At 37.0% G+C, this 26,350-nt stretch overlaps 1 protein-coding gene across 17 annotated transcripts in view; it reads left to right on the top strand.

Annotated features, from left to right (window-relative positions):
* ERC1 (ELKS/RAB6-interacting/CAST family member 1) overlaps positions 1-26,350 on the top strand; it is a 554,906-nt gene that overhangs the window by 111,453 nt on the left and 417,103 nt on the right. For 8 of the 17 annotated variants that reach the window (XM_048216749.2, XM_057318950.1, XM_048216750.2 and 5 more), the window contains 4 exons: positions 5,065-5,139; positions 12,806-12,961; positions 14,208-14,291; positions 17,523-17,690. In XM_048216749.2, the coding sequence (XP_048072706.1) occupies positions 5,065-5,139; positions 12,806-12,961; positions 14,208-14,291; positions 17,523-17,690 (483 nt within the window). Of the gene's footprint in view, positions 1-5,064; positions 5,140-12,805; positions 12,962-14,207; positions 14,301-17,522; positions 17,691-26,350 lie in introns of all 17 variants that reach the window. The other 9 variants (XM_057318942.1, XM_048216748.2, XM_057318944.1 and 6 more) reach the window with 2 other exon arrangements.

The following is a 26,350-nucleotide window of genomic DNA, read 5'->3' as shown; positions in this document are numbered from 1 at the left end:
TTCGGCTGACACCACGGACACTACACACTACCCTTGGAACCTCTGCCATTTCCTGAGACTGGGAGCTTGAGGTAGCTGCTGCCTCTGCCACTCATTGCCAAAGCTGTCACTGTTCATGTCCCCAAGTCTTCTGTTAAAAGATTCTGATTCATCATGGAACATTGCATCAACAACTGGGGATGTACTGTATGGTGATTAATATAACAAAATAAAAATAAATAAATAAATAAATAAATAAATAAATAAATAAATGATTCTGATTCAAAGTAAGTGATGTATGTGTCTGGTTGGGGAGATTAGGTTTTGTGTCTGGGCTTTAACTGCAAGAAAGGTTGGGGAAAAAAGTATGTGGCATTTTTAGCTTTTATTGTGGAAAGAAGACTGTCTTAAAATGTGGAATCCCCAAACATAGAAGGGAGATTAGATATCATAGCAAGAAAAAGTGATAGATGTCCACTACAAGGTTAGATAAATAGATTTTGCAGGTTATCCATGGAAAGGTAAGACAGTTGACTTTTGAACAATGAGGGGGTTGGGAGCTGACCCCTGTATAGTCGAAAATCTGCAAAGAATGTCTGACTCCCCCAAAACTTGACTACTAATAACCTACTGTTGACTGCAAGCCTTACTTATAACATAAATGGTTGATTTACACATAGTTTGTATGTTATATGTATTATTTACTGTATTCTTTAGGTGAGCTAGAGAAAAGAAAATGTTTTTAAAAAATCATAAGAGAAAACATTTATAGTACTGTACTATATTTATCAAAAAAATAATACATATAAGGGTGCCTAGGTGGCTCAGTTGGTTAAGTGTCTGCCTTTAACTCAGGTCATGGTCCCCAGGGTCCTGGGATGCAGGCCCTAGTTGGGCTCCCTGCTCAGTGGGGAGTCTGCTGCTTTTCCCTTTGCCCCTCCCCCCGGCTCATGCTCTCTCTAATAAATATAAATAATAAAATCTTAAAAAAAAATACATGTATAAGTGGACCAGCACAGTTCAAACCCATGTTGTTCAAGAGTCAACTGTAGTTGAATCCGTGGGATTGGGGAAGGGCTACCTTGTATGGTTGGTGTGCATGTTATTCAGCCAAACAAGAGCTTCCTGCTGATGGAGCAAGTGAGGCCTAAAACTCAACCAGTGTTTCATGATGAGGTTGCATCTACTCCAGAGGGGTTGCTTTTTTTTCTAATTCATATTAAGTTTCTCTTTGGGCTGGTGGAGTCCCTGGAATGGGGCTATAGAACTGAGAAGAGTTCCAGGGATGGAATTTAGAAAATGTCTGTCTGTGCTTAGGATAGGGGAAAGGACAGAGAATAAACCTTTAGAGCTAGGATAATTCTTTAATGTAAGGCAGTCGAAAATTTTAAAGATGTTCCTCCCTTAACTCTCTCTATGGTTTAAAAAAAAAAAGCTATTACATGGAGTTCAGAAAGGATGTGGTCTGACAACAGCTATTACATTTAGGAACAAGGAGGTCCTGTATTTGATATGGTAGAAGGAGTCGTCCAGTAGAGAGGTGAAGAAGAAAACTAGCTGATAATTTATTCATTTTTTCAGTCTTTCCTTCATCCAGCAAAAGAAGAGTGGATATGGAGGAGAAATAATTTTTAGTGATTGCTTACATGTCACACAGTGCCTGAGAAATAGAAAGGACAATTTTGCTCTGAAGGAGTTTACAGTCTGGTATGTTAGAGAAGATTATTCCAAATACAATATAGTAAGTGTTAGAGGAGGGCTATATAGAAGGTAGAGGAGGTGTATGTAATTCAGCACAGGAGTAGAAAGTGATTCAAAGATTCCCTCTTTAAAGAGCCAATTCTTGGAAGTTTGGTAGCCATTTGTTATTCAGTCACTCATCATTCATTCATATGTTAGAAGATACATGCTATGGGAGAATGAAAAGTAGAGTAAGGTAAAGTGGAAAGGACATGTGGGGTTTTTTTTGTCAGTTTTAAGTTTTAAAATAAGGTATGTTGTGCTAACGTTAAATGTTAATTTTTTAATGAAAAATTTCAAACCTATACTTATCACTCAGGTAGACCAACTACCAAAGTTTTGCCACACTTGCTTCATGTGTTCTGTTTTTTCCTTCTCCTTCTTTTTTCACCAAAGATTTTAAAACAAATTAACGTGATGTAATTTACCTCTACAGACTTTAGTATGCATCTCTGAAATATATGGGGACATTTTCTTATGTAACCACAGTGTGATTATCACAACTCATAAACCTAATAATCTTTTTTTTTTTAATTGTATTTATTTATTTGACAGAGAGAGAGGGAACACAAGCAGGGGGAGCGGGAGAAGGAGCAGGCTCCACAGAGCAGGGAGCCTGATGCGGGACTTGATCCCAGGACCCTGGGATTGTGACCTGAGCTGAAGGCAGACGCTCAACAACTGAGCCACCCAGGCGCCCCTAAACCTAATAATCTAGAAGAGACATTTGAGTCAAGACTTGAAGGAGACAAAGTCCTCCCCATGAACTGATGAAAGAGAGTTTAGGCAATGGGAACATCTGGTGTAAAGATCCTAAGGAATGGGAGAATGCCTAGCATATTCGAGGAACAGCAAGGAATCCAGTGTGGCTGAAGCATGGTGACTGAGGAAGGAGTGGTAAGAGATGAGGTCTTGTAGGCTACTGAAGGGACTTTGACTCTGCTTTGAGTCAGATAGGGAACCATGACAAGAATTTTGAGCAGAGGAGTGACAAGATTAAATTCATGCTTTAAAGGTCACTCTGAGTGGTCTGTTGAGAATAGACTGTAGGGGAGCAAGATAAAGGGTGGGGAGCCTAATTTGGAGCTTGTTGTTGGATTAAAAAAAAATATATATATATATTATATAGTGTTTTATAACTATATATAGTTTTATAACTATATATATAGTTTTATAACTATATATAGTTTTATAACTATAAAACTGTATAGTTTTATAATATAGAGTTTTATAACTATATATATAGTTTTTGTTTTGTTTTGTTTTAAGATTTATTATATTTGAGAGAGAGAGAGGGAGGGAAGGAGAGAGAGAGAGAGAGAAGGAACATGCTGGGGGAGGGACAAAAGGAGAGAGAGAGTCCCAAGTAGACTCTGCTGAGTGTGGAGCCTGATGCGGGCCTTGATCCCATGACCCTGATCACGACCTGACTTGAAACCAAGAGTCAGATGCTTAACCAACTGTACCACCCAGGCGCCCCTAAAAGATACATTGTTGTTGGTGACTTACTCCAAGTGGTAACAGTGGAGATGGCAGGGAGTGCTTGCATTTTGGATATGTTTCCAAGGTAGAGTTAACTAGATTTCCTGATTGACTGTGGCATGAAAACAAAAGGAAGGCATTAAGACTCAGGTGTTTGACCTGAGTGACTGGAAGGAGGGAGCAGGCTTTAGAGCACCACCAAGAGTTTACTTTTGTGCATGAAGAGTTTGAAGTATTTGTTAAACATACAGATGGGATACCTTGTTGAATATTGAAGGCTGGAGTTAGGGAGAAAAGTAGCGGAAAGGGTGGTATATATTAGTAGTGGTTTGCATTATAGTTTCAGCAGCCAGCTGGTAAATGTGGATGTTCAAAAGTTACTGGTTTTTAAACTGTTGACTGTTTAGAATTTAGAACGTTTGTCAGTTCAGTGGCACTACTCTTTCAGGAAGAGGCGACTCAATGAAATGTGCGGTTCTGTTTTCTGTTTTTTCTCAAACCATTCTCCTTGGCTAGGGAGGAATGAATAAATTAGGTGAAAGATATAATTAAAGTGTTACACATTCCTTTTATTATGGTTGAGTATAGTTCAGATGGAAAGTATTCATCTGTGTATTTCCTGAGATCACTAGAAGCTATATCAGGGTACTTTGGAAATGTTGACTGATTAAATCAGAGACTTTCACAAAATTGGACAGGAAATAGCCTGAGGTGGTCTGATAACTTTACTGTGACCCTTGAAGACCCTAATTGTGATATTACTACCATTGCTTCCTTTCTTCCTGATTCTGAACTCACTAAAATTTAGATGAAAAAGAATAGTTATGTTTTTGTGACATTTCATAAACATGAACAACCGTATCTTCTTTTTTCTTTCTACTTGTCATCCCACTAGAGAGAGATTTTCATCACAGGTAGCCAGGTTGTTACTCTGGGGTAGATGCTATAGATAGGCTGTGGTTACCACAAATGTTTTTAGTAGCTTTGTGCAATGCAGACTGATTGTGACTGCTTTTTTGTTTGTTTGTTTGTTAAGATTTATTTATTGGTCAGAGAGAAAGGAGAGATAGCACAAGTAGGGGGAGCAGCAGGCAGAGGGAGAAGCAGGCTCCCCGCCAAGCAAGGAGCCCAATGTGGGACTCGGTCTCAGCACCCTGGGATCATGTCTTGAGCAGGGGCAGATGCTCAACTTATTGAGCCACCCAGGCGCCCTAATTGTAACTGCTTTTATTTCTCGTTTTAAAAAGGGAGTATTTCTGTTCTCCCTTTTGGACCATTTGGAGTTCTGATTTATATGTCTTAGAGTCATGTGGAAAATTGACACACCAGTCTGGGGTTGTGTTGTAGTTTCCATCTGTTGTAGTGATTTCATCTGTGTGACTAATTTTAAATAACTAGGTGTTCACAGACAGGGACTCTTTTTTTTTTTTTAAGATTTTTAAAATTTATTCGACAGAGACAGAGACAGCCAGTGAGAGAGGGAACACAAGCAGGGGGAGTGGGAGAGGAAGAAGCAGGCTCACAGCAGAGGAGCCTGATGTGGGGCTCGATCCCAGAACGCCGGGATCACGCCTGAGCCGAAGGCAGACGCCTAACTGCTGTGCCACCCAGGCGCCCCACAGACAGGGAGTCTTTATGCCTGTATGTTTGACCCTTGTACTTCCCTAGCCTGAATGCAGCCTGTGGGTTCTCTGATCCTCTGGGGAAGGTCTGGTGGACAGGGATCAGAGTGTCTTGTAAGGCTGGGGTAATCACCTTTTTTACACAGTTACTCCCTCTCCCTGTCCTTCTCTACCCTCCCTTTAAGAAAAAACAAGAGTGAAAAGGAGGACACTTACTCTCTTTTTTGCTTCTGTTGTACAGGAGATGCATCGGAGATTTGAGAATGCTCCTGATTCTGCCAAAACAAAAGCCCTGCAGACTGTTATTGAAATGAAGGTAAGTAAGAATCTACAAAGAATCTTGTGAGTCAGTTTATACTTTTAAGTTATTACACACTTTCCTGTGTGAGTTTTAGAAAGTAGTATGTAATAATATTTCACTTATTTTGTAGATTGAGAAGACATAGTAAGACAATGAAAATGACACTTTAAGAGAACTTCAGTTTTCTTCTCTTTTAGCTATAGATCGTAACTCAAAGGACCAAAAGGCTCTGGACAAAAAGCTCTGGACCAAAAAGGCTTGTCCAGAATTTCTTTGAATCAGCTATGCTTAAACCTTTTGAACTGAAGATCCCTTTATTCTCTTAAAATGACAGGCTCATCCATTCATTTTTAGAAAATGCCTGCCTAATACTAAGTCTAGTAACCATAGTTTGTCAGTTGTTCTTTCAAGTAAAACTGATGTTCCGTGAAAAAGGTACCGAATGCAGGTTGCAACTCAAAGAGGCACACAAGTACTGTCATACTTCACTGGGCACAAATGCCTAGTTCCTTCCCATTTCATCACAGAGAATATTAAAAAGTTGTGGTCCTAAGGGTTGCGATTAATTACAAGTAATAGTTTTTACGTTTCATTAGGGACATTCTCATGGGAGGCAGGCTTGCAAAAATTTTATTTCTAGGGGCGCCTGGCTAGCTCAATTGGCAGAGCATATGACTCGGGCCTAGAGCTTACTTAATTTTTTAAAAATTTGTAGTATTTCTTTCTTTTTTTTCTGTGAGTGCCTGACACCGAAGAGTACAATGACTGCTGGTATGGTTTGGTACTACTGCCTCTTGTCCTAAGACACTGGCAGTTTTTCCCCCACGATTGTTTGTATACCTTTTAGTGCAAATGTTAACATAGTGGAGAAGGCAAATAAAGTCATAGTATTATATTGAAAATAGTTTCGACTACGCAGACTTCTTGAACATGGACATACTTTAAAAAACTCTGCCTTAAGTTAATGAATAGTTAGAAATCATTGGGCTCTATGTTATGTTAAGAGCTTGCCTTCTAAATTCCTTGGATTCAAAATTCGGCTTTACTTGAATCAGTTACATGACACAGAGTAAGTTACCTAACCTCCCTATGCCTCAATTTCTTTATCGATAGAAGGCAGTAATAATAGTGCTATCCCATAGATTAAATTAGTTATAGCAAGTAAAACACTTTGAATAGTACCTAGCATATAGTAAACTGTTAGCTGCTGCTGCCGTTATTATTTTTATCAACATCATATTCATGCTTATAAATGCAGAAAGACTCTTATAGATAAGGACCTCTCTCTTTTTTAGCTTCTTCACAGTCCCCAAAAAGTTTGACACTTTTTGCTTTTTGGGCCTTTATTTAATATTTGGTGATATAACAAAAATATTTAGTCATTGGTATGTAGTTTTATGTAAATAGAGGCTTCTCAAGTACAGTTTTAAGAACTTTTCCTGAATTTAAATGATTTCCTCTTAAAATTTTGTTTGTGGGGCGCCTGAGTGGCTCAGTCGTTAAGCATCTGCCTTCGGCTCAGGTCATGATCCCAGGGTGCTGGGATCGAGCCCCACATTGGGCTCCCTGCTCTGTGGGAAGCCTGCTTCTCCCTCTCCCATTCCTCCTGCTTGTGTTCCCTCTCTCTCTCTCTCTGTCAAATAAATAAAAATAAAATCTTAAAAAAATTTTTGTTTGTGTGTATCTTTATTTCCAATGGGGAAAGGATTTACCAAACAAATTCTAAATTAGTAGAATTTGTGTTCTTTGTAGTTAGACAATTAGCAATCTTGAACATAATCCTGAAAGAGCCTTATAAAGGTTTTGTTGTATGATCACATTTCCCACAAATCATTTTGTACATTTTATTTCCTGAGCCCTGTTGAAACCTAAGAAAAAAACACATGAATGTACCTGTGTTTCCAAAATCATGTTACTTACCTTTTGATAGAATAGGGAAGTATAATAGTATTAATTGGTAGTGGATCTATTTTTAATTGTGTTAGCCTTCAGCCATTTGGTTAAGAAGCAAGAGATTCTGAGATTCTGGTGGCCCAGTTGGGTCAGGAGGATGCTATGCTGAAATCACAGCTGAAATAGTTGAGTTGCTGAGAGTGTGGCATGAGCTTGAGAGAATTATGAAGGTCTAGAATAGTCTTGGCGGGGAAGAGGAAAGGAAGATGATTGATAGATCATAAAAGAGCCCAGCTGTCTTCAAGGTGATGTAATTTTCTTTTCTCTTCCCTCTGCCTTTTTTTCCTCCACTTCCTCCCTTCTCTTGCCTTCTTCCCCCTCCCATCTTCTCACTCCACTTCTCACTCCACTTCCCCTTCCTTCTTCTCTGATTTGTTTTCTTTTTCTTTCTTTTTTTTTTTTTATAGATTTTATTTATTTATTTGACAGAGACAGAGACAGCCAGCGAGAGAGGGAACACAAGCAGGGGGAGTGGGAGAGGGAGAAGCAGGCTCATAGCGGAGGAGCCTGACGTGGGGCTCAATCCCGTAACGCCGGGATCACGCCCTGAGCCGGAGGCAGACGCTTAACCACTGTGCCACCCAGGAGCCCCTCTGATTTGTTTTCTTTTTCCTTTAGCAGAGGAGTAACAGGGAAGAATTACTGTACTGCTCTAGGTGTGAGTTTTGCCGGATAGTTAATGGCGGAATTATTGGGATGCAGATGAATTGAGGATCATGGTGAGAGAGTAGTTTGCATGATCAGTACAAGAATGTAGTGTGGGTATGAAGGAAGGGAATTCAGAGTGGACCGACAGGTTGGGAGAAAATGTGACAGGGAAGTGGAGATCTCTGTGAGGTGTAAGAACAGCAAATAGAAAGTCATGGTGCAAGAGGCCTGGGGAGAGAGCCCTGGGTGATTTTAGGATCCAGAAGGTAGTCATATCAAGTGGGTAGCTGAAATGGACTGGTGGATGAGGTCATTCGAATTAAGGCCATCATGGAGTTAGGGCATTGAAATCCCAGGATGATGGCAAAGAGTTGCATTTGAAGGGAAGATTGATGGTGAACCAGGGGCCAAAGACGATTTCAGATGGCCAGGAGTGATTGGGAAGTCCCTAGATGGCAGCAGTGAGGAGGGTGGAGTGAAAAGGAGTGTGAGCTGTAAATAAAGGGAGGCAGAACTTTTCTCCTGCTCTTCTCTGGTACTGGGAGATTAGTGACATTCATTGGAGAGAGTGCCGGGAAATATATCCTTTGAGAAAGCCAGGTTTACCTTGGGGTAAGGAGACAATTTTGGGGGGAAAAAGGTGAGGATTTGGGAAATTTAACAAGGAACAGGGGATTCCAATAGGCTCATTGGAATTGTCTGATTAATGATGGGAGACCCAAGGCTGGGGAAGTACAGAGTAGTAAGATGGTAAGGAATTAATCTACTAAGTTGTTATACATTCTAGGAGTAAGAAACCTTGTTGGAAGGACTGTCCTCACATAAACCCAGTCTGGTTGAGTTGATGCTGGAACAAGTTGAGCATATCAGACATTGCTTTTCTGGCCTGATTTCAGTGAGTATCCTGGCAGGTCTCTTATCTGGGCAGTCAGTGGCTACCTCATGACTTTCAGAGTTATAGTTTGGTCCCTTTTGGGGAGAAGCTTTTATGGGACATGATTTGGTAGTGAGGGTGCTGATTTGGTCAAGAGCTGCCTCTGTATTTGTGTTGGAGTTAGGGAGAAGATGGATAATATTTCTTGGGGCATTGTGGGGGACTTTGTAAAGTTAGAGGCTGTCTATGTGATGTGTGGAGCTTGAGTTTGTAGCTGGAGGCGGTTTTGTCTTGTGTGAATTACTAGTGGTGCTAGAAATACAATCCCTCTTTCCATTGACCCCTTTTCATTACCCCCCCTCACTAATGTCAGAGGTCAACCACATTTCATTTGTAGGTTATTCACATGCATATGCCTGGTATTTTAGTTATTCTTAAGGGACTACGTCCTGATTTTTCCAGGAAGATGTATAGTAATCTTAAAGGTGAATTTTCAGATAGTACAATGAGAATAGTTTATAGGCATACCTCATTTTATTCTTCACTTTATTGTGTTTTGCAGATACTGTATTTTTTTTTTTTTTTTTTACAAATTGAAGGTTTGTGGCAACTTTACGTCAGGCAGATCTTTGGTGCTATTTTTCCAACAGCATTTGCTTACTTCATGTCTCTGTATCACATGTTAGAAATTCTCCCAATATTTCAAACTTTCTCCTTATTGTTATATTTGTTATGGTGATCTGTGATCAGTGATCTTTGATGTTACTCTCGTAATTGTTTTGGGATGCCACAAAGTCTTCCTATTTGTGATGGCAAACTTGATAAATATGTGTGTTCTGCCTGCTTCACTCACCTGCCATTCCCCTGGAACTCTCCCTTTCCTCAGGCCTCCCTATTCCTTGAGACACAACAATATTGAAATTAGGCCAATTAATAACCCTACAATGGTCTCTACATGTTTAAGTGAAAAGAGTTACATGTTTCTCACTTTAAATCAAAAGCTAGACATGATTAAGCGTAGTGAGGAAGACAGGTCCAAAGCTGAGACAGGCTGAAAGCCAGGCCTCTTGCACCAAACAGCCGAATTGTGAATGCAAAGGAAAAGTTCTAGAAGGCAATTAAAAGTGGCTACTCTAGTGAACACATGAATGATAAGACATTGAAACAGCCTTATTGCTCATATGGAGAAAGTTTTAGTGGTCTGGATAGAAGATCAAACCAGCCACAATGTTGCCTTAAGCCAAAGCCTAATCCAGAGCAAGGCTCTAAGTCTCTCAATTCTGTGAAGGCTGAGAGGTGAGGAAGCTGCGGAAGAAAAGTTTGAAGCTAGCAGAGGTTGGCTCATGAGGTTTAAGAAAATAGGCTATCTCCATGACATAAAAGTGCAAGGTAAAACAGCAGGTACGGAGGGAGAAGCTGCAGCAAGTTATCCAGAAGACCTAGTAAGATTACTGATGAAGGTGGCTCCACTAAACAAGATTTTCAGTGTAGAGGAAACAGCTTCCTATTGGAAGAAGATGTCGTTTAGGACTTTCGTAGCTAGAGGAGAAGTCAGTGCCTGGCTTCAAAGTTTCAAAAGATAGACTGACTGTCTTGTTAGGGGCTGATGCAGCTGACTTTAAGTGGAATCCAGAGCTCATTTGCCATTCCAGAATCCTGGGGCCTTAAGAATTATGCTGAGTCCGCTCTGCCTGTTCTCTCTAAACAAAGCCTAGATGGCAGTGCATCTGTCACAGAATGGTTTACTGAATATTTTAGCCCACTGTTGGGACCTACTGCAGAAGGAAAGAGATCCCTTTCAAAATATGGCCGTTCATTAATAACGCACCCGCTCACTGAAGAGCTCTTATGGAGATGAAGAGATTATTGTTGTTTTCATGCCTACTAACAAACATTCGTTCTGCAGTCCATGGATCAGGGGGTCATTTTGATTTCCAGGTCTTATTATTTAAGAAATGCCTTTGTAAGGCTATAGCTGCCATAGACAATGATTCTTCTTAAGGATCTAGGCCAAGTAAATCAAAAACCTTCTGGAAGGGGTTCACCATTCGAGATGCCAGTAAGAACATTTGTGATTCGTGGGAAGAGGTAAAATTATCAGCCTGAATAGGAGTTTGAAAGAAGTTGACTCCAGTCCTCCTGGATGACTTTGGGGTTCAGGACTTCAGTAGAGGAGGAGCTACAGATGTGGCAGAAATAGCAAGAGAACTAGAATTAGAAGTGGAGCCGGAAGGTGTGACTGAATTTCTTGAATCTTATGCTAAACCTGAACAGACGAGGAGTTGCTTCTTATGGAGGAGCAAAAAAAATGGTTTCTTAAGATGGAGTCTGCTCCTGGTGAAGATGCCGTGAAGGTCATTGAAATGACAACCAAGGATTTAGAATATTACATAATCTTAGTTGGTAAAGCAGCAGCAGGGTTTGAGAGGATTGACTCTAGTTTTGAAAGAAGTTCTGTGGGTAAAATTCTGTCAGACAGTGTCAGATGCTATAGAGAAATTGTTCACGAAAGGAAGAGTTAATTGATGTGGTAAACTTCTTTGTTGCCTTATTTTAAGAAATTGCCACAGTCACCCCAAATTCAGCAGCCACCACCCTGACCAGTCAGTACCTATCAACATGTAGGCAACACCCTCCATCAGCAAAAAGATTATGACTCTGAAAGCTCAGATGATAGTATTTTTTAGCAATAAATTATTTTTAAACTAAGGTATATACATTTTTTCCCCATAATGCTATTATATACTTAATAGACTATAGTATAAACATAACTTTTATATGCAGTGGGAAACCAAAAAATTTATTTGACTTGCTTTATTGTGATATTTACTTTACTAAAGTGGTCTGGAGCTGAGCCCACAGTATCTTCAAGTTATGCCTGTATTTATTCTTTATGGGCCTGGAGATGAATTGTGGCCCACTAATTTTTTTTTTTAGGCTGTGGTAGAAATGGGATGCACCCACTAATTTTAAACAAGTAATTCAGAATATAGGTTTAGAGTATCTCTTGATTGTATTAATTCAATGCATTTAATTTTGAACTAAATATAAGTTTTAATTTGAATAGATTTGTAAAAGAAAATTTTTGTTGTGATATTTTTAAAGATAATGCAATACAGAACAGGGAGTACATCCCCCTTTTCTCTCCCCTGAACCTAAAAATTGCTAGTTGTATTTGTCTCGTGATAAATTCTTTAACTTTTATCTGCATGCTCTAAGAATTACGATAGCAAGGAATGTCAGTCAGGAAATCTTTGAGGTAAAGTGCAGAGGGAAGTAATTTCAAAATTACTTTCTAAAGGAGTGGTTTCTCTGAAATTTCAAATAAAATTAAGCTATACTTAATTTATGCTTGTACTTTATTTCTTAGGTAAATAAATATATACAACTCTAGATATAAAAGTGTTCATTCTATGGAGGAATTTTTCTGTAATTGACATCTAAAATGATCTTTCTTCAATTGATAACATCTAAAGTAAACTAGGGGATAAACTAGATACTGTGAGAAGCAAAACTAAGAAATCGAACATAGAAGAATATTCTACTGGGAGGTGTTATTTGTGGAGATGATGATTTATAAGGACAGTGATTTTTTAAAAAAAATTATTTCAAAATACTTAAAATGTGTAGAGAACTATAGAGAATAAGTAATGTGATAAACTGTAATTGTTAGCATAATTATTCATCCCTTTGTTATTCTTACAATGGGATGCTATAAAATCTTTATTGCAAATATAGTTATACACATTATTGCATAAGTCTTTGAAACACTTTTATTCTCCCTCCTTTGGGAGCAGAAATAAACCTTTTAGGTTTAGAGTAGAATGATAGAGTAGCTAGGAATGGTTTCTCTGTTAATATTACAAATTTTTTCCCTAGAAGTTTGTTGACCATGAAGTACAAAGAAACTTTAACCAGCGTTCCATTGCGTCTACTTTTTTTAAAGTAGAACTTTAAACTTTAAACGAAAGGCGTGAACTGGAGGAAGAGACAGAGAAGAAAATCATATTCTAGATGTGAACTCTCCTCCTTTCACCCAAGTGGCCATAAAGGATATAATTTAGAAGCAAGGCACCAAATACTAGACAGCAGTTTTCCTGCATATTTCTATATCTTTATTAAATTCACCATCTGTAAAGACTGAGTTTTTCAACTTCTCTGATTCTTTATGAATACTTTAATGTTTAAATCTTCCATTGTCTTCAGGATTCAAAAATTTCCTCTATGGAGCGTGGGCTCCGAGACTTGGAAGAGGAAATTCAGATGCTGAAATCAAATGGGGCCTTGAGTACTGAAGAGCGGGAGGAAGAAATGAAACAAATGGAGGTCTATCGGAGCCATTCTAAATTTATGAAAAATAAGGTAATGGTGTGTGATACTGTAGTTTTTAAAAGACGTTTGAGATATTGATGCATATTTCTATTTCCTTAGTGATGATGAAGAACTTCACATTACTTTAGCAGACATCAGGGGAGGATACTTAGAATTCTTTCAAATGGAACTTTCCCAGAACTAAAGTCAGAATTACTGATGTATCGTTATTTCAAGTTTTCACTTAAAAGAAAATTATTCCTATGAGGCTGATAGGTATTGTCACAGTTTAACATTTATATCTATCAGTACTTCTGAGGTGATTTACTAAAATTATATCCAATTGAGTTTTTCTCACCACATGAGACACCAAATTCTTTAACTCTTGTGTAGTATTCTAAAAGTCAAACCCGAAGAGGCTGAACCCAGTTCCCTCACCTTTATTTTTTATCCCCCTGAAATGGCTTAAATAATATCCTATATTCCCTTCAAATACAGTTCCATAAGGAAAAGCCCTTTGCTCTATCCCTTGGAGAAGATCCATTTCTATCAGGTTTATTGTTTCCCATGTTCAGATATATCTACAGTAAGATACATATCTGTGAGACATGTCAGTTCATATTTAGAAACTCAGTCACAATATTTTTTCCTTAGATCCAAAGCCATTTAGTTTGATTCTATAAACTATTCAGGCAAATTGGAGGATCTAGTTTATTATAGTTAGCAATTTGCCAGATTTGTTTTGGTTTAATTAAAAATCATAATTGTGATTATAAAATATTAGCTAGAAAATAAGTACCCCTTGCATCCCAATTATATTAGTTCCCCAGTTTCTCAGAACAGAAGACTGTAGAAGAATGATACACAATTATCCTAACTGCCTCTCCAGTTTCTAGCTTCTTGCTGTGGTACTCATACCTGGCATAAAAGTCAGTAGAATATTCCTTTATTATTTTAAGAGTCTGTTATAATGACTACAGAAAATTTATGTTAATTTTCGAACTTAAAAATTCACATATTCAACTTTCTATTATTTTGTATTTTCCACCCTAATTTGAGAAGAAAATATACTATAATACAGTCTGCTTTTCATTTGCTGATTGGTACATTTAAGTCCATTAAAACACCCCTGTGAGAACAGAGAAACTATCTAGGGTGCTTTGAAGAGGGAATTAGGGGAACAGATTTGAATGTGTTATATAGGTTATTGTTATTTCCAGTTACTGTTGTGGCTAAAAAGCAGATAATAAGACTTAAATTGACACATAAGTGAAAAAGAATAACAATGTCGTGACAGGTAGAGCAACTGAAGGAGGAACTAAGTTCGAAAGAGGCTCAAGGGGAGGAGCTGAAAAAGAGAGCGGCTGGTCTTCAGGCTGAGGTCTTTGCCGTAAGATTTCCTCTTTTGTGCAGTGATCCCACAGTGGGACCCTGCTGGCTCTGGCTTCTGGGTGGCTTATATTTTCATTCTCTTTGGTTGGCAGCTTTGCCCAATACTAGCACTAACCAGCCTGCTCTGCTCTTTAACCGACTCCTGTTCACCAGTTTGACCCATATGTCACTTTGTGTGCAGTGACCCCTCACTTGTTCTGGTTCTTTATTGTTGCTTTTGTCACTGTATGGATGGTACTTCAGAGCGTGTTTTTTTTCCTTTCCTTTTGTAGATACTTGTTGATTTATATGAATGGTGATCTCTGTTTCTTCTTTGGTATAAGAATATGAAGATGTTCTAGGTTCTAGTGATTATCTGAATTTGAAATTCTTTTTTTTTAAAGTGAGGTATAATTGATTTATAACTTTATATTAGTTTCAGATTTGCAACATGATGATATATGTGTATATACGTGTGTGTGTGTGTGTGTGTGTATAAATGATCTCCACAAATTAAGTTAACATCCATCACTGTACGTAGTCACAATTATTTTTCTTCTTTTAATGAGAACTTTTAAGATCGACTCTTCTAGAATTTGAAATTCTTGAGTAAAGTGCTTTAACTTCATATGTATTATCTTTAAGTCTCCGTTAGGTGATTTTCCAACAAATGTTACCGTTTTTAGAACAGGTGTATAGAAAGTGATTTGCTTAATCTAGTAAATTAGGATTAGCATGAAACATAAAGTCTCTAAATCTAGTTTAATCTTCTGTCTAAAGAACTTAAAATTCCATTTCAAAATATAATAAAAAATAATAGCTAATACTCAGGCACTTATAACCTGCTAAGGTTGGTATATCACCCAACCCCAATTTATAGACGCAGAAATGGAGGCAGCAGAGTGGTGCTCAGGTGATACAGCCGGGAGAGGTAGAGCTTGATTTTTACACAAGCAATCTGGTTCCAGAAGTGTGCTGGTGAGCTCTTCAATCTTCTGCCCTGTACTAGGCCATGTGCACAGATGTCACACAAATGTCAGGAAAAGCTGCTTCTGAAAATAATTGTGGGGTAAGACAGGAATGCAGCATTAAAAAAAAAAAAAAACTTGTGCTAATTTGATGTTTTTGCTATTTATGGACCCCTTTAGAGTACAGATAGTAAAGTGAAATATTTTGTCTAAAAGGGACTGATTTGGTTTATGGTAACTGTGTATTTTCTAGAGGAGTAGTTGATACATAGCTTTACTTTTTTTTTCTTAGCTATTATAAATATTTCTTTGTTGTTTCGGACAACAGGCTAATAAGCACATTCCGTACATTATTTTATTTAATCTCCAACGGTACAGTAGCGTCAGTTTACTTTCTCCATTTTACTGATTAGGAAACTAAGGCTTAGGGAGGTCAGTACTCAGACACACTTATCCTCAGGTGTGAGTGACTGCAAAGCCTTGTGCTCCTAAATTTGTGGAACATGTGTGCTTCTAAACTGTACTTTCCATTTAGAATATTTTCTTCCCTTTCTCAGTCTTTATGGTAAAAATAGCATCATTTGAAGATTCTTTAATTAAGTAGATGTTGAGGAAACAGGGACTTTATACTTATTTTTAACCATGTGATTGGAGGTAATCTTTAAATTGTAGTAGTTGTTTAGTTGAGGAAGTGATAATATTTTAAACATTTCTCCTGAATATTCATTCATACAACAAGTGTGTTTTTAGTGCAACCTGAATGTTAAGGATGGAATAATATAAATATGTGCTTCTTGTTGGAAAAGGGGTGTCATGAAAGATGCCACTGCATTACAGTATGTGGTAACTCCAGGGTACATATTTATATTACCGGATGAAGATAGCTGCCATTTACAGTCATCTTCCTCTGATGTTCTTAGTATCCTCAAGTAGTTTGCATACAGCAAGCATATAGAAATATTTGTGAAATGAATGAATAACTAAATCTGCAAATAGAATTTTCATGCGTTTGAGAAAATGCTTATCTTCTTGCTAAACAAGAAGAGTAAATTAGACATTTATTTTTAGTGCTCCTTAAAAGTCTAATTTTAATTTAAGTAATATTTATTTCATACTTCCTCATGGGAAATTGTTCTCAAAATTGTCCCTATACCTAAGATTATTATAGTGAAAATACTATAGATACATTTCAATGAAAAAAAGGTACAAAGAACTTTCATCAGTAATACTGAAATTACTGACTTGTCAGTCAGATTTACACTTCCAGTAATTAATCTGTTAGTGCACAGCTACCTTGCTAGGCAGGAGACAGAATGTAAAAGCAAATCTGATTTTTGTTTATTTGGTGTACATTTAGAATAAGAGACTATTTAGAAGATTCTTAGAGACATAGTAGAAATGTAAATGAGGTGTTTGAAATAAAATTTTTTTTAAGTTAAGATGAGACAAAAACTAAAAAAAAATAAAATAAAATAAGATGAGACTAATTTATTGGAGAATGAATGGCTCCTCTTGACTAATGGATTACTCTGTCATTAATTCAGATTCAAATTACACATGTCAGTTCTTACAGAGTGAGCCTTTATGCATTTAAGTCATATACTTTTAATCCATTTAGTTGGTATGACATTGTAGATGATACAGCTTTGTAGGTGGAAACTTTTTTAAGGTCACTATCCCTGACTCATCAAAATTACGTGATTTTTAAAAGGCACAGGTTTATAATGCCTCATAACACTAAAGGTGGCTTTTTAAGATAAGGATTTTATGTAAACTTTTGTTGTGAATGAAAAAATAAACAGTATACCAGCAGCAGCTTTCAAATTTAACTTTAAATAGCAATGCTAGGAGGTTTTCTTTCTCTCTTCTGTTTTACATCTACACTAATTCTGCTTTTTATGTTTTAAGAGGTCTTACTTAATAAAATGAAAACTGATCAGCACAATGGTATTCAGATGCTTCCTGCTATCTCATAGTAATCTAATTGAATTGGGATTTTTCTCCCTCTATTCTTTTTCTAAGGGATTTTGAAGAGTGTTTAGGAGACACAGTAAATGAAAACTGGAATTTCCCTTATTGTTGAAACCCCCCCCCTTTTTTTGTGGTGGGTGGTTATCCAAGATTAGATGATGGAAAAAGATGAATTATGTTTTGTCATAAAACTAATGCTGTTTTTAGTTTCATATTTTGTGACTCAGATCTGTCAAAGATCCAGATCAGAGGTGGTTGTTTTCATTTCTTTTTTCCTTACAATGTTTTATTTTCTTATCTAGATTGGTCAGGTGAAGCAGGAACTGTCCAGAAAGGACACAGAACTACTAGCCCTACAGACAAAGCTAGAAACACTCACAAACCAGTTCTCAGACAGTAAGCAACACATTGAAGTGCTGAAGGAGTCCTTGACTGCTAAAGAACAACGGGCTGCCATCCTGCAGACTGAGGTAAGAATAATTCTGGCATTGGCAGGGAGTCAGTTCCTTGGCACCTTTTCATGTGTATCACCTGTGCTGTTTTTGTTATACTTAGATTTGGGAGATATGAATAATGTAATGAATAATTCTTTAGCAATGTGATCAGTTACTGTACTAAAATATAACTATTTTGTGTCAGTTCTTAGATTTATCAAATCTGGTGCAGTTTATGTATGTTTTTAATTCTTTGAATGTTCCCTAAGTTTGTTCTTCTAAGTATACTTTAACATTATGAAATGTTGTAAAGATAGTTGTAAAAATGAAATCCAGATGAATCTTTTGTTCTCACCCATGGTGAATCTTCTTGTCGTAAATGGCAGTTGGCTCGGTTACCCTGTGTTTGGATTATTAAGTGTTCTCAATTTTTGGTATTATGACTAGCTTTATGTAGGCAAACTGCAAAATCTAGAAATGTTCTAGGTAGATCTTTTTTGAACTACAGATCATGAGACAGTGTGCCTTCATATCCTGTTTGAAAATGAAGTTAGTATTTTTAGAAATCTTAGGAGATTATTTAGCCTGTCAGCCCTGATTATAGGTAGGAATACCTATAAATAATTCCTTACAGATGAGAATCTATCATATTTGTAACGATCAAAGAGAAGGAATTGATGATGCTATTTGGATTTACTGTCTTAAATATTCTTTAAAGGTCTAGTGAAATAGGGAACTTAGGTAGAAATAGGTAAGTAGTTCTGCTTTATAGAAGAAAACTGAAGCATAAACGTGGTTTAGTTTTTTTTTTTTTTTTTAAAGAACTGGATAGGTAAATAGGGCATACTTAGATGGAAAAGAGGAATGAGAAATAAAAAGAACGCATGAAGACATTATAGACCCAGAAGAGGAGAATCTTCAAGTGAGGAGGAATGGGGAAATGACCAAAACTCTTTCATGTAATATTTTATTTTTGTACAGTTTGGGACTTTGTTGAAAATGAGAAATTTGGATGATGTATTTGTAATTTTCCTTACAACTTAGACTTTTTCTGTCAGTCGTGTTTCTTATTATCAGGATATCAACCTCATTCTGCCTCACAGGGATATTATAGATAAAAATTAGGTTTTGGCTCTGGAGTCATAATTACCGAGTTTGAAATTCAGCTTTACCACTTACTACCAGGTATGTGATCCTGGGCATGTTATTTAACTTCGCTGTGCTTCATTCTCCCTCCATCTATAAGATGAAGAGGAGTGTCTGCCTCATCGGTTGTTGTTAGGATTAAACTAGTTTATTGCACACAGTAAAGCCTGTTATTGTCATCATTGTAGCTATTGTATTAAAATCAGCGGATATATATAAACTGAAAATACTAAGTGAACACGGTTGGTTTTCTTTCCATTGGCATACATTTTATTAAGATATGCTCTTTCGTATTTTTATTCAGCTAGTTTTATGTTCATCCAGGGAATTGCAAATATAAAATTATCTGGAAAATGTTGCAAAGTTACTAACTTAACACCTTTATTAGAGTTTTCACCCCGGTAACTGTTGTGCATGCAGTACTACAGAAGGGTCAGAAGAGGGTGCCAGTGTTTTAGAGGTGAGCCGACTTCCAAGTTTAGGACCATAACATTGGCTAGAGGTGGCAGGTGTGTGAATCAGAGAACCAGGCAGTTGGTTAATGATAATGCAAACATTTAAAAGGTGTCACAGTCTAATAAATGACTTTTTTCCTCTTGGCAATCCATCCTTTTCTTTGTACCCCTCTCAAATACTGGTCTCACTCGCTAGGTCTCACACAAGTGGGCTTGTGATTGATTTCTTGTACCATAGAGAGTAAAGACTGTATTTGTGGTCATTCTTGAATGGTTCTTATATTTGTTTTTAGCCATGTGGGAGTAACATTTCAGTAATTACTCCTAAAAGTCACTCGGACAACTGCTCAAGTATGACCATCTCATCCTAAAAGATAACAGTGTAAAAGCCAACAATCTTTTCAGTGTAGGATAATTATATGAATGTGATATGCCAAGTCGCGTTATTAGCATGTGCTTTTTTTTTTCTCAGATTACTCTGGTGACATTTGACTGGAGTCACTTTTTCCAAAACATCTTTCTCATGTTAGAGCCCAGTAAAAGGCAGTTTGAACCAGTTCTATGATAATTCTTATATATTTTTATAATTTGCTCTTAACTGATATTGTCCTCATCTTTGCAGCTGTCCTAGACTTTGATCTAACTCTCACATCACTAAATTAAGCATGTATGAAAAAGAACATGGATCAAGGAGTTTTTAAAAATCCTTTAAGGGTGGCTCAGTCGGTTGAGCATCTGCTTTCTGCTCTGGTCGTGATCTCAGGGTCCTGGCATCGAGCCCCACATCGGGCTCCCTGCTTGACGGGGAGTCTGCTTCTCCCTCTCCCTGTGCCTGTCTCCCCACCTTGTGCTCTCTCTCTCTCTCTCTGAAATAAGTAAATAATAGTATTTTTTAAAAAAATAAATAACAGTCCTTTAAGGAAAAATAGGATATGAGAAAAGCCCTGATTTTCTTCTTGTTCATGGTCCAGGGAATGAAGTCCTGTTGTGTTGGGCAGTGTACAATACATAGTATTTCTGGAATTACTCCTATTTTGTGAACATCTCTTTTAATCTGTTGATCTTCACAGAGGTGGTCTGGATTTAGTAACATAGTGGTTAAAAGTACGGGATTTGGAGTCAGACCTAAATTTGAATGCAACTGTTTATGTTTATTAGTTATGTGACCTTGGATGAATTACTTTACCTCTTTAATCCTTCATTTCCTCATTTTAAATGGGGATAATAGTAGTACCAACTTCCTAAGGTTGTTGTGGCAAGAATAGGTGTTTAATTATGTAGCTCTCATCTGAATTTAGAGGGAAATATTAAATATCAATGGGTTTCAAATTTTTTTTACTTACCTTACAGTTTATGAGCACTTTTATTTTATTTGATCTCTGTTGTCTTATGTGATCCTTAGATTAATGGTATGGATTAGGCAAGATAAGTATTTTTTTTGCTTTCATTGTGGGGAATTATGTGAAGTTTTTAATTAGCATATGATTTTTGGTTGGCACTTGGGGCCAATCTCACTAGTACTCTAGGACTTTCAATATTGGTTATAATATTTTCAGGACGTTTCCTATTTTATGCCCACTTTCTTGTTTCTAAGTCTTGATGACATACTGTGGACTTACAAATGAATTTATTTTCTGTTTGAGTTTTCAATGTGCAGAGCTGATTTTGTCAGTAAATTAAAATAGTGGACCTTACTGCCTCAAAGTAGTACAATTTTTTCTTCTCTAGGACATTGAATTTTAGAATTCTATTTATTATAGGTGAATATTATCATCTATATCTTACTGACAGTTTACAGGAAGCGGTTCTTCTTTCATAGTTGATCCAGCACAAAGTAAAGAACTGCCCTGGCTCTAGGATGTTTAGGCACTGGAGCTTGGATGTTGTTTGCCATGCACCTTCTACTTCCCAACCCAGTGCCCCAGTAGTGCTGTGCTCTTCAAGCTGGAGTTTTGACTTCCTTAGCACACTTAGTAATACATCCTTGGGACTGAAGTGCGTTTTAGAGATCATATAGCCTTTCCATAATTCATAAAACATATTTGATAATACCTAACATTGGCTGCTTTCTGTGTGTCATGCAGGGATGTATACTTTCGTTTTCTCAGTTAATCCTTGCAGTACTCTTCGAAGAAATAAGAATTGCCATAACATTTTAAAGATGGGCACACTGAAGCTCGGAGAGATTGAGGTTACATGAGTTATTGTGTGATAACCTGGGCTTCAGAGTTTGATCAGTTGAAATTCCAAAACTTATGTTCTTGGTCATATGCTATAATGCTTCCCTGTGAGGAATTTGAATATATGTATATATATGAAACAACTGCTCAGAATAAAAGAGGATTTGGTGTCATGAGGTGGTTTGGGTTTTTTTTCAGTGACTTTCTCTCTTACTGTTCTGGGTGGATCATTGCTCCACCACCACTCTGAGCAGTGCTTAGCCTGTAATGAGTCATGGGGTAGTGGTGGCAGCAGGTGCTATAGTGTAACACTGGTGTGGTATTCAAGCCAGCTTGTGAAAGTGGCCTGACTAGCTTCTCCTTCCACATTACTTATACCTGAGTAGAAGATCACTTCAGAAAAAGAGTGTTGGCAGAGTTAGAGATACATATTATTACACCAGAGGTTCTCAGATTTGGGGGCTTCCTGCCTACCACCACTAGTCCCCCAGCTTCACATGGTGAGTTGGCATTGTTCACAGTGGTGATGGGGCAGTGTCTTACTTGAGGAGATGCAGATAATGATAAGCTTAAGAAAATGACAGGAAAATAAAAGTGTACGTATGGCTGTTAATATGCTGGGAGAATAAAAACAATGCATAAGTTTCAAATCTTCATAAAACTCAATTTATCTAGTGGAGAATAAAAAAGAATAGGGGAGGGGGTGGGGAAAAACAAGAGGTATGTAGACACTATGAACAACGTTGGCCAAAATGGTGTGAATAATGGGAAAGGCAATATATGTGAATAAGTTAAATTTAGATTAAAATACAAACCTCGGGGTGCCTGGGTGGCTCAGTCGTTAAGCGTCTGCCTTCAGCTCAGGGCATGATCCCTGAGTCCCAGGATCGAGCCCCACATCAGGCTCCTCTGCTGGGAGTCTGCTTCTTCCTCTCCCACTCGCCCTGCTTGTGTTCCCTCTCTCGCTGGCTGACTCTCTCTCTGTCAAATAAATAAATGAAATCTTTAAAAAAATAAAATACAAACCTCAGTTGGATTAAAAAATAAGATACAGAATGTGTTGTTAGTAAGAGTTAAGCATAAGACAAAAATAGCAGAATTAAAAATAAAAAATAGAAAAAATTCAAAAAATTAAAGGTATATGAAGAAAATATGTCTTCCCAATATGATTTATTTCAACACTAGTTAAATTATTTATTTATTTATTTTTAAAAAGTAGGCTCAACAAGGGGGCCTGAACTCATGACCCAGAGATCAAGACCTGAACTAAGGTCAAGAGTTGGACACTTAACCGACTGAGCCACTGAGGCACCACTAATTAAATTATCTTTTTTGGTTTTTTTTGAGAGAGAGAGAGAGAGAGTGAGTGTGAGCAGGGAGAGGAGGAGGTGTGGAGCAGAGGAAGAGGGACAAGCGGACTCCATGCTGAGCGTGGAGCCCCGCATGGGGCTCGATATCATGACCCTGAGTTTGTGAGCCGAAATCAAGAGTCATATGCTTAACCAACTGAGCCAACAAGTTATAAAGTACACAGAGCAATGTTACATACTTAAGAAAAAAAAAAAAAGAACTTGATCAAAGAAACAAAAAAAATAATTTGGAAAATTTCAGTAACGTCAATAAGCTCAAATAAGTGTTCTGTAGAGTATTGCACTAACAAATAGAGAATATGCAGTGATTTTAAGATCTTACTGAATAGTCCTAAAAATCAAATGTACTAGGCCACAGAGGAAATGTCAAAATTGCCAAGAATTAAAGTCACAGGGACTGTGTTCTTTGACCCCTAATGCAGCAAAATTAGAAATAAGTAATGAAGAATTGCAACATAAAGCTAAAATAAATCTGGAATCTGAAAATGTAGTACTTTTTTGGGGGGAGTATAGTTGACACACAGTGTTATGTTAGTTTCAGGTATACAACTTAGTGATTTATCAAGTTTATACATTATGCTCTGTTCACTACAAGAATAGCTACCATCTGCCCATTATATTGCTGTTACAATATAATTGTATTCCTAATGCTGTGCATTTCTTCCCTTGATTTATTTATTCCATAACTGGAAGCTTGTATCTCCCACTCTCCTTCACCCCATTTGCCTAACCCCCCACTTCCCTGCCCTCTGGCAACCATCAGTTTGTTCTCTGTATTTATAGGTCTAATTCTGTTTGTTTGTTTGTTTATTCATTGTTTTAGATGCCATTTATGAGTGGAATCATATGGTGTTTGGCTTTCTCAGTCTGACTTTCTTCACTAAGCATAGTACTCTCTAGGTTCATCCATGTCATTTCAAATGGCGTGATCCTTTTTTATGGCTGTGTAATATTTCATTGTATATATACCATGTTTTCCTTATCTCTTTGTCTATTGGTGGACACTTAGATTCTTCCATATCTTGGCTATTGGAAATACTGCTGCAACAAATATAGGGGTGCACATACCTTTTGGATTAGTGTTGAAAATATACTACTTAATGGTCTTTGGGTTAAAGGAGACTAGAATAGGGGTGCTTGGGTGGCTCATTTGGTTAAGCGCTCAACTCCTGATCTCATCCTAAGTCCTGATCTCAGGATCGTGAGTTCAAGCCCCATGTTGGGCTCCAAGCCCCATGTTGGGCTCCAAGCCCAGTGGAGCCCACTTAAAAAAAAAAAAGACTAGAGTAGAAAGCAAAAGAAAATCTGTGGGATAACTGATCCTCTGGTGTATAGAGGGAAATGTCTTGTTCTTGTATTTATCAGAAAACAATAAAGAATGAAAGTTAATAAGCTAAGTGTACAAATCAGGAGACTAGGAAAAAAAGAAAAACAATCAAAACAAAAGAAATAGTAAGATGGAGGGTAATAGAAACTAAGTTAGCAATCAATAGAGTAGAGGATAAAATAAGCTGAGTTAGTTGTTTTAAAAAGGTTAATCATACAGGATCGTCTCTTACAGAATGATTAAGAAGTAACTACTAGTACCATACAATTTAAAAATAATAAATGACAATTATAAATAATTATATTCTAATAAGCTTGAAAAGGTAGAACAAATACATTTCTGGAAAATCTGACAAAGTAGGTTCAATTGGTAATAGAAAACACGAACAACAATCATTATGAAAAATAAATTGCTAAACAGTCTCAACTCTATCTCCTCCTAAATCCTATGGCTCAGATGGCTCTTTATCAAAAATTCAAATATAAATAAGCATGTTTATATTTAAGTTTTTCCAAAAAGTAGAAAGAGCAAGAAAGCCCAAGATTATAGGAGGATATGAGGAAAAAGAAAGAAATTCAGAGAAATCTATTGATACCAGTAGATGGTATAATTTAATACTGTAAGGATATCATTTCTGCCTAAGTTAGTATATACATCAATTCCAATGAAAATTCCCAGCAGTAGTTCTTTAGAAACTCATTTTACTTTAAGTTTTACATGGGCAAGTCACAAAAGGATATATCATTTCACTTATAGGAGGTACCTAAAGAAGTCAGATTCATAAAGATAGTAGAATGGTGGTTGCTGTGAGTTGGAGAGAATGGAGAGGTTTGTTTTTGTTTTTTTTTTAAATTGTACAGTTTTTGTTTTGCAAGATGAAGGGAGTTCTGGATGTTGAATATACAACAGTGTGAATGTACTGAACACCACTGAACTATACACTTAAAAATGGTTAAGATGGCAAATTTTATGTTTTGTGTATTTTACCACAATTGAAAAATTTTAAAAATTATATGGACAAATAAAGCTATTCTAACATTAACGTGAAGAGGAAAAGATGAGAGATCTACCCTAATAGATCTGAAAATATACTCCAGAGCCATAAACCTAACCAGACCAATCAGTGCACCCCTGAATGGTGTAGTACTGGCACAGGAATGAGCAGATAGAGCAGTGAAAAAAAAAAATAGAGTTTAGACATGTATGTAGAGGGGAGCATCATCATAAACTTGCTAATTAAGTGTGTGTTAGAAAACTGACATACTATATGGAGAATAAAATTGGCTATATACCTGGTGCCAGATAAAACAGTGAATTCCATATTGATTAAAGACCTCATTGTGAAAGAGAAAAACAATAAAGCTAATCAATGAAAATGTATCTTAGGTAAGATATCTTTAAGTGACACCATCAAATTTAAGTATTTCTGTTCAAGAAAGAATACTACTGACAAAGTTAACAGATGTGTGACTGATTGGGAGAAGATAATTTCACTGCCTCCCAAAATAACAAAGATTGATATATAGAATAAAAAAAGGATGCTTATAAATCTGTAAGAAAAATAAATAAACTGAGGGCTTCAGAGGGGAGGGGGGTGGGAGAATGGGATAGGCTGGTGATGGGTAGTAAGGAGGGCATGTATTGCATGGTGCACTGGGTGTTATACGCAACTAATGAATCATCGAACTTTACATTAAAAAAAAGATTAAAAAAAAAGAAAAAGAGACTATAGGAAGGGAGAGAAGGATTTAAATGGACAATTAATAGACAAGGAAACTAACTGGTTAACAAATAAATGTAGCATGGGATCCTCAGTCTCGTTAGTAAACAAAGAATTGCAAATTTCAGAGACAATGGAATGCTACATTCCATTGATGAAATGGGTAGAAATTAGAAAATGAGTTAATATTCAGTGCTTGTAAGGATTTGGGCTAAGAGGAACATAGATGGCATAGTTGGCTCCAGTAATACCATTCCTGGGTGTGTTCCCTAGAGAGAATTTCCCACTGGCCCACAGGAGGACATGTATAAGGATATTCACTATAGAACAAGGAATTGAAGGCAGCCCAAATGTTTTTTACTAGAGGGGTTAGATAAGTAAAATACAGTGGATGTATACCATGTAATACTATGTAGAAGTCAAAAGCAATGACCTAGAAGTATTCCTAGGGCCATAGATATATATATTTTAAAAGTAAGAGACAGAATGAGGTATATA

Source organism: Ursus arctos, unplaced genomic scaffold (genome assembly GCF_023065955.2).
Source record: "Ursus arctos isolate Adak ecotype North America unplaced genomic scaffold, UrsArc2.0 scaffold_26, whole genome shotgun sequence".
Classification (NCBI taxonomy): domain Eukaryota; kingdom Metazoa; phylum Chordata; class Mammalia; order Carnivora; family Ursidae; genus Ursus; species Ursus arctos.
Note: the sequence above shows the minus strand (reverse complement) of the source record. Positions and strands in the feature narration are given on the sequence as shown.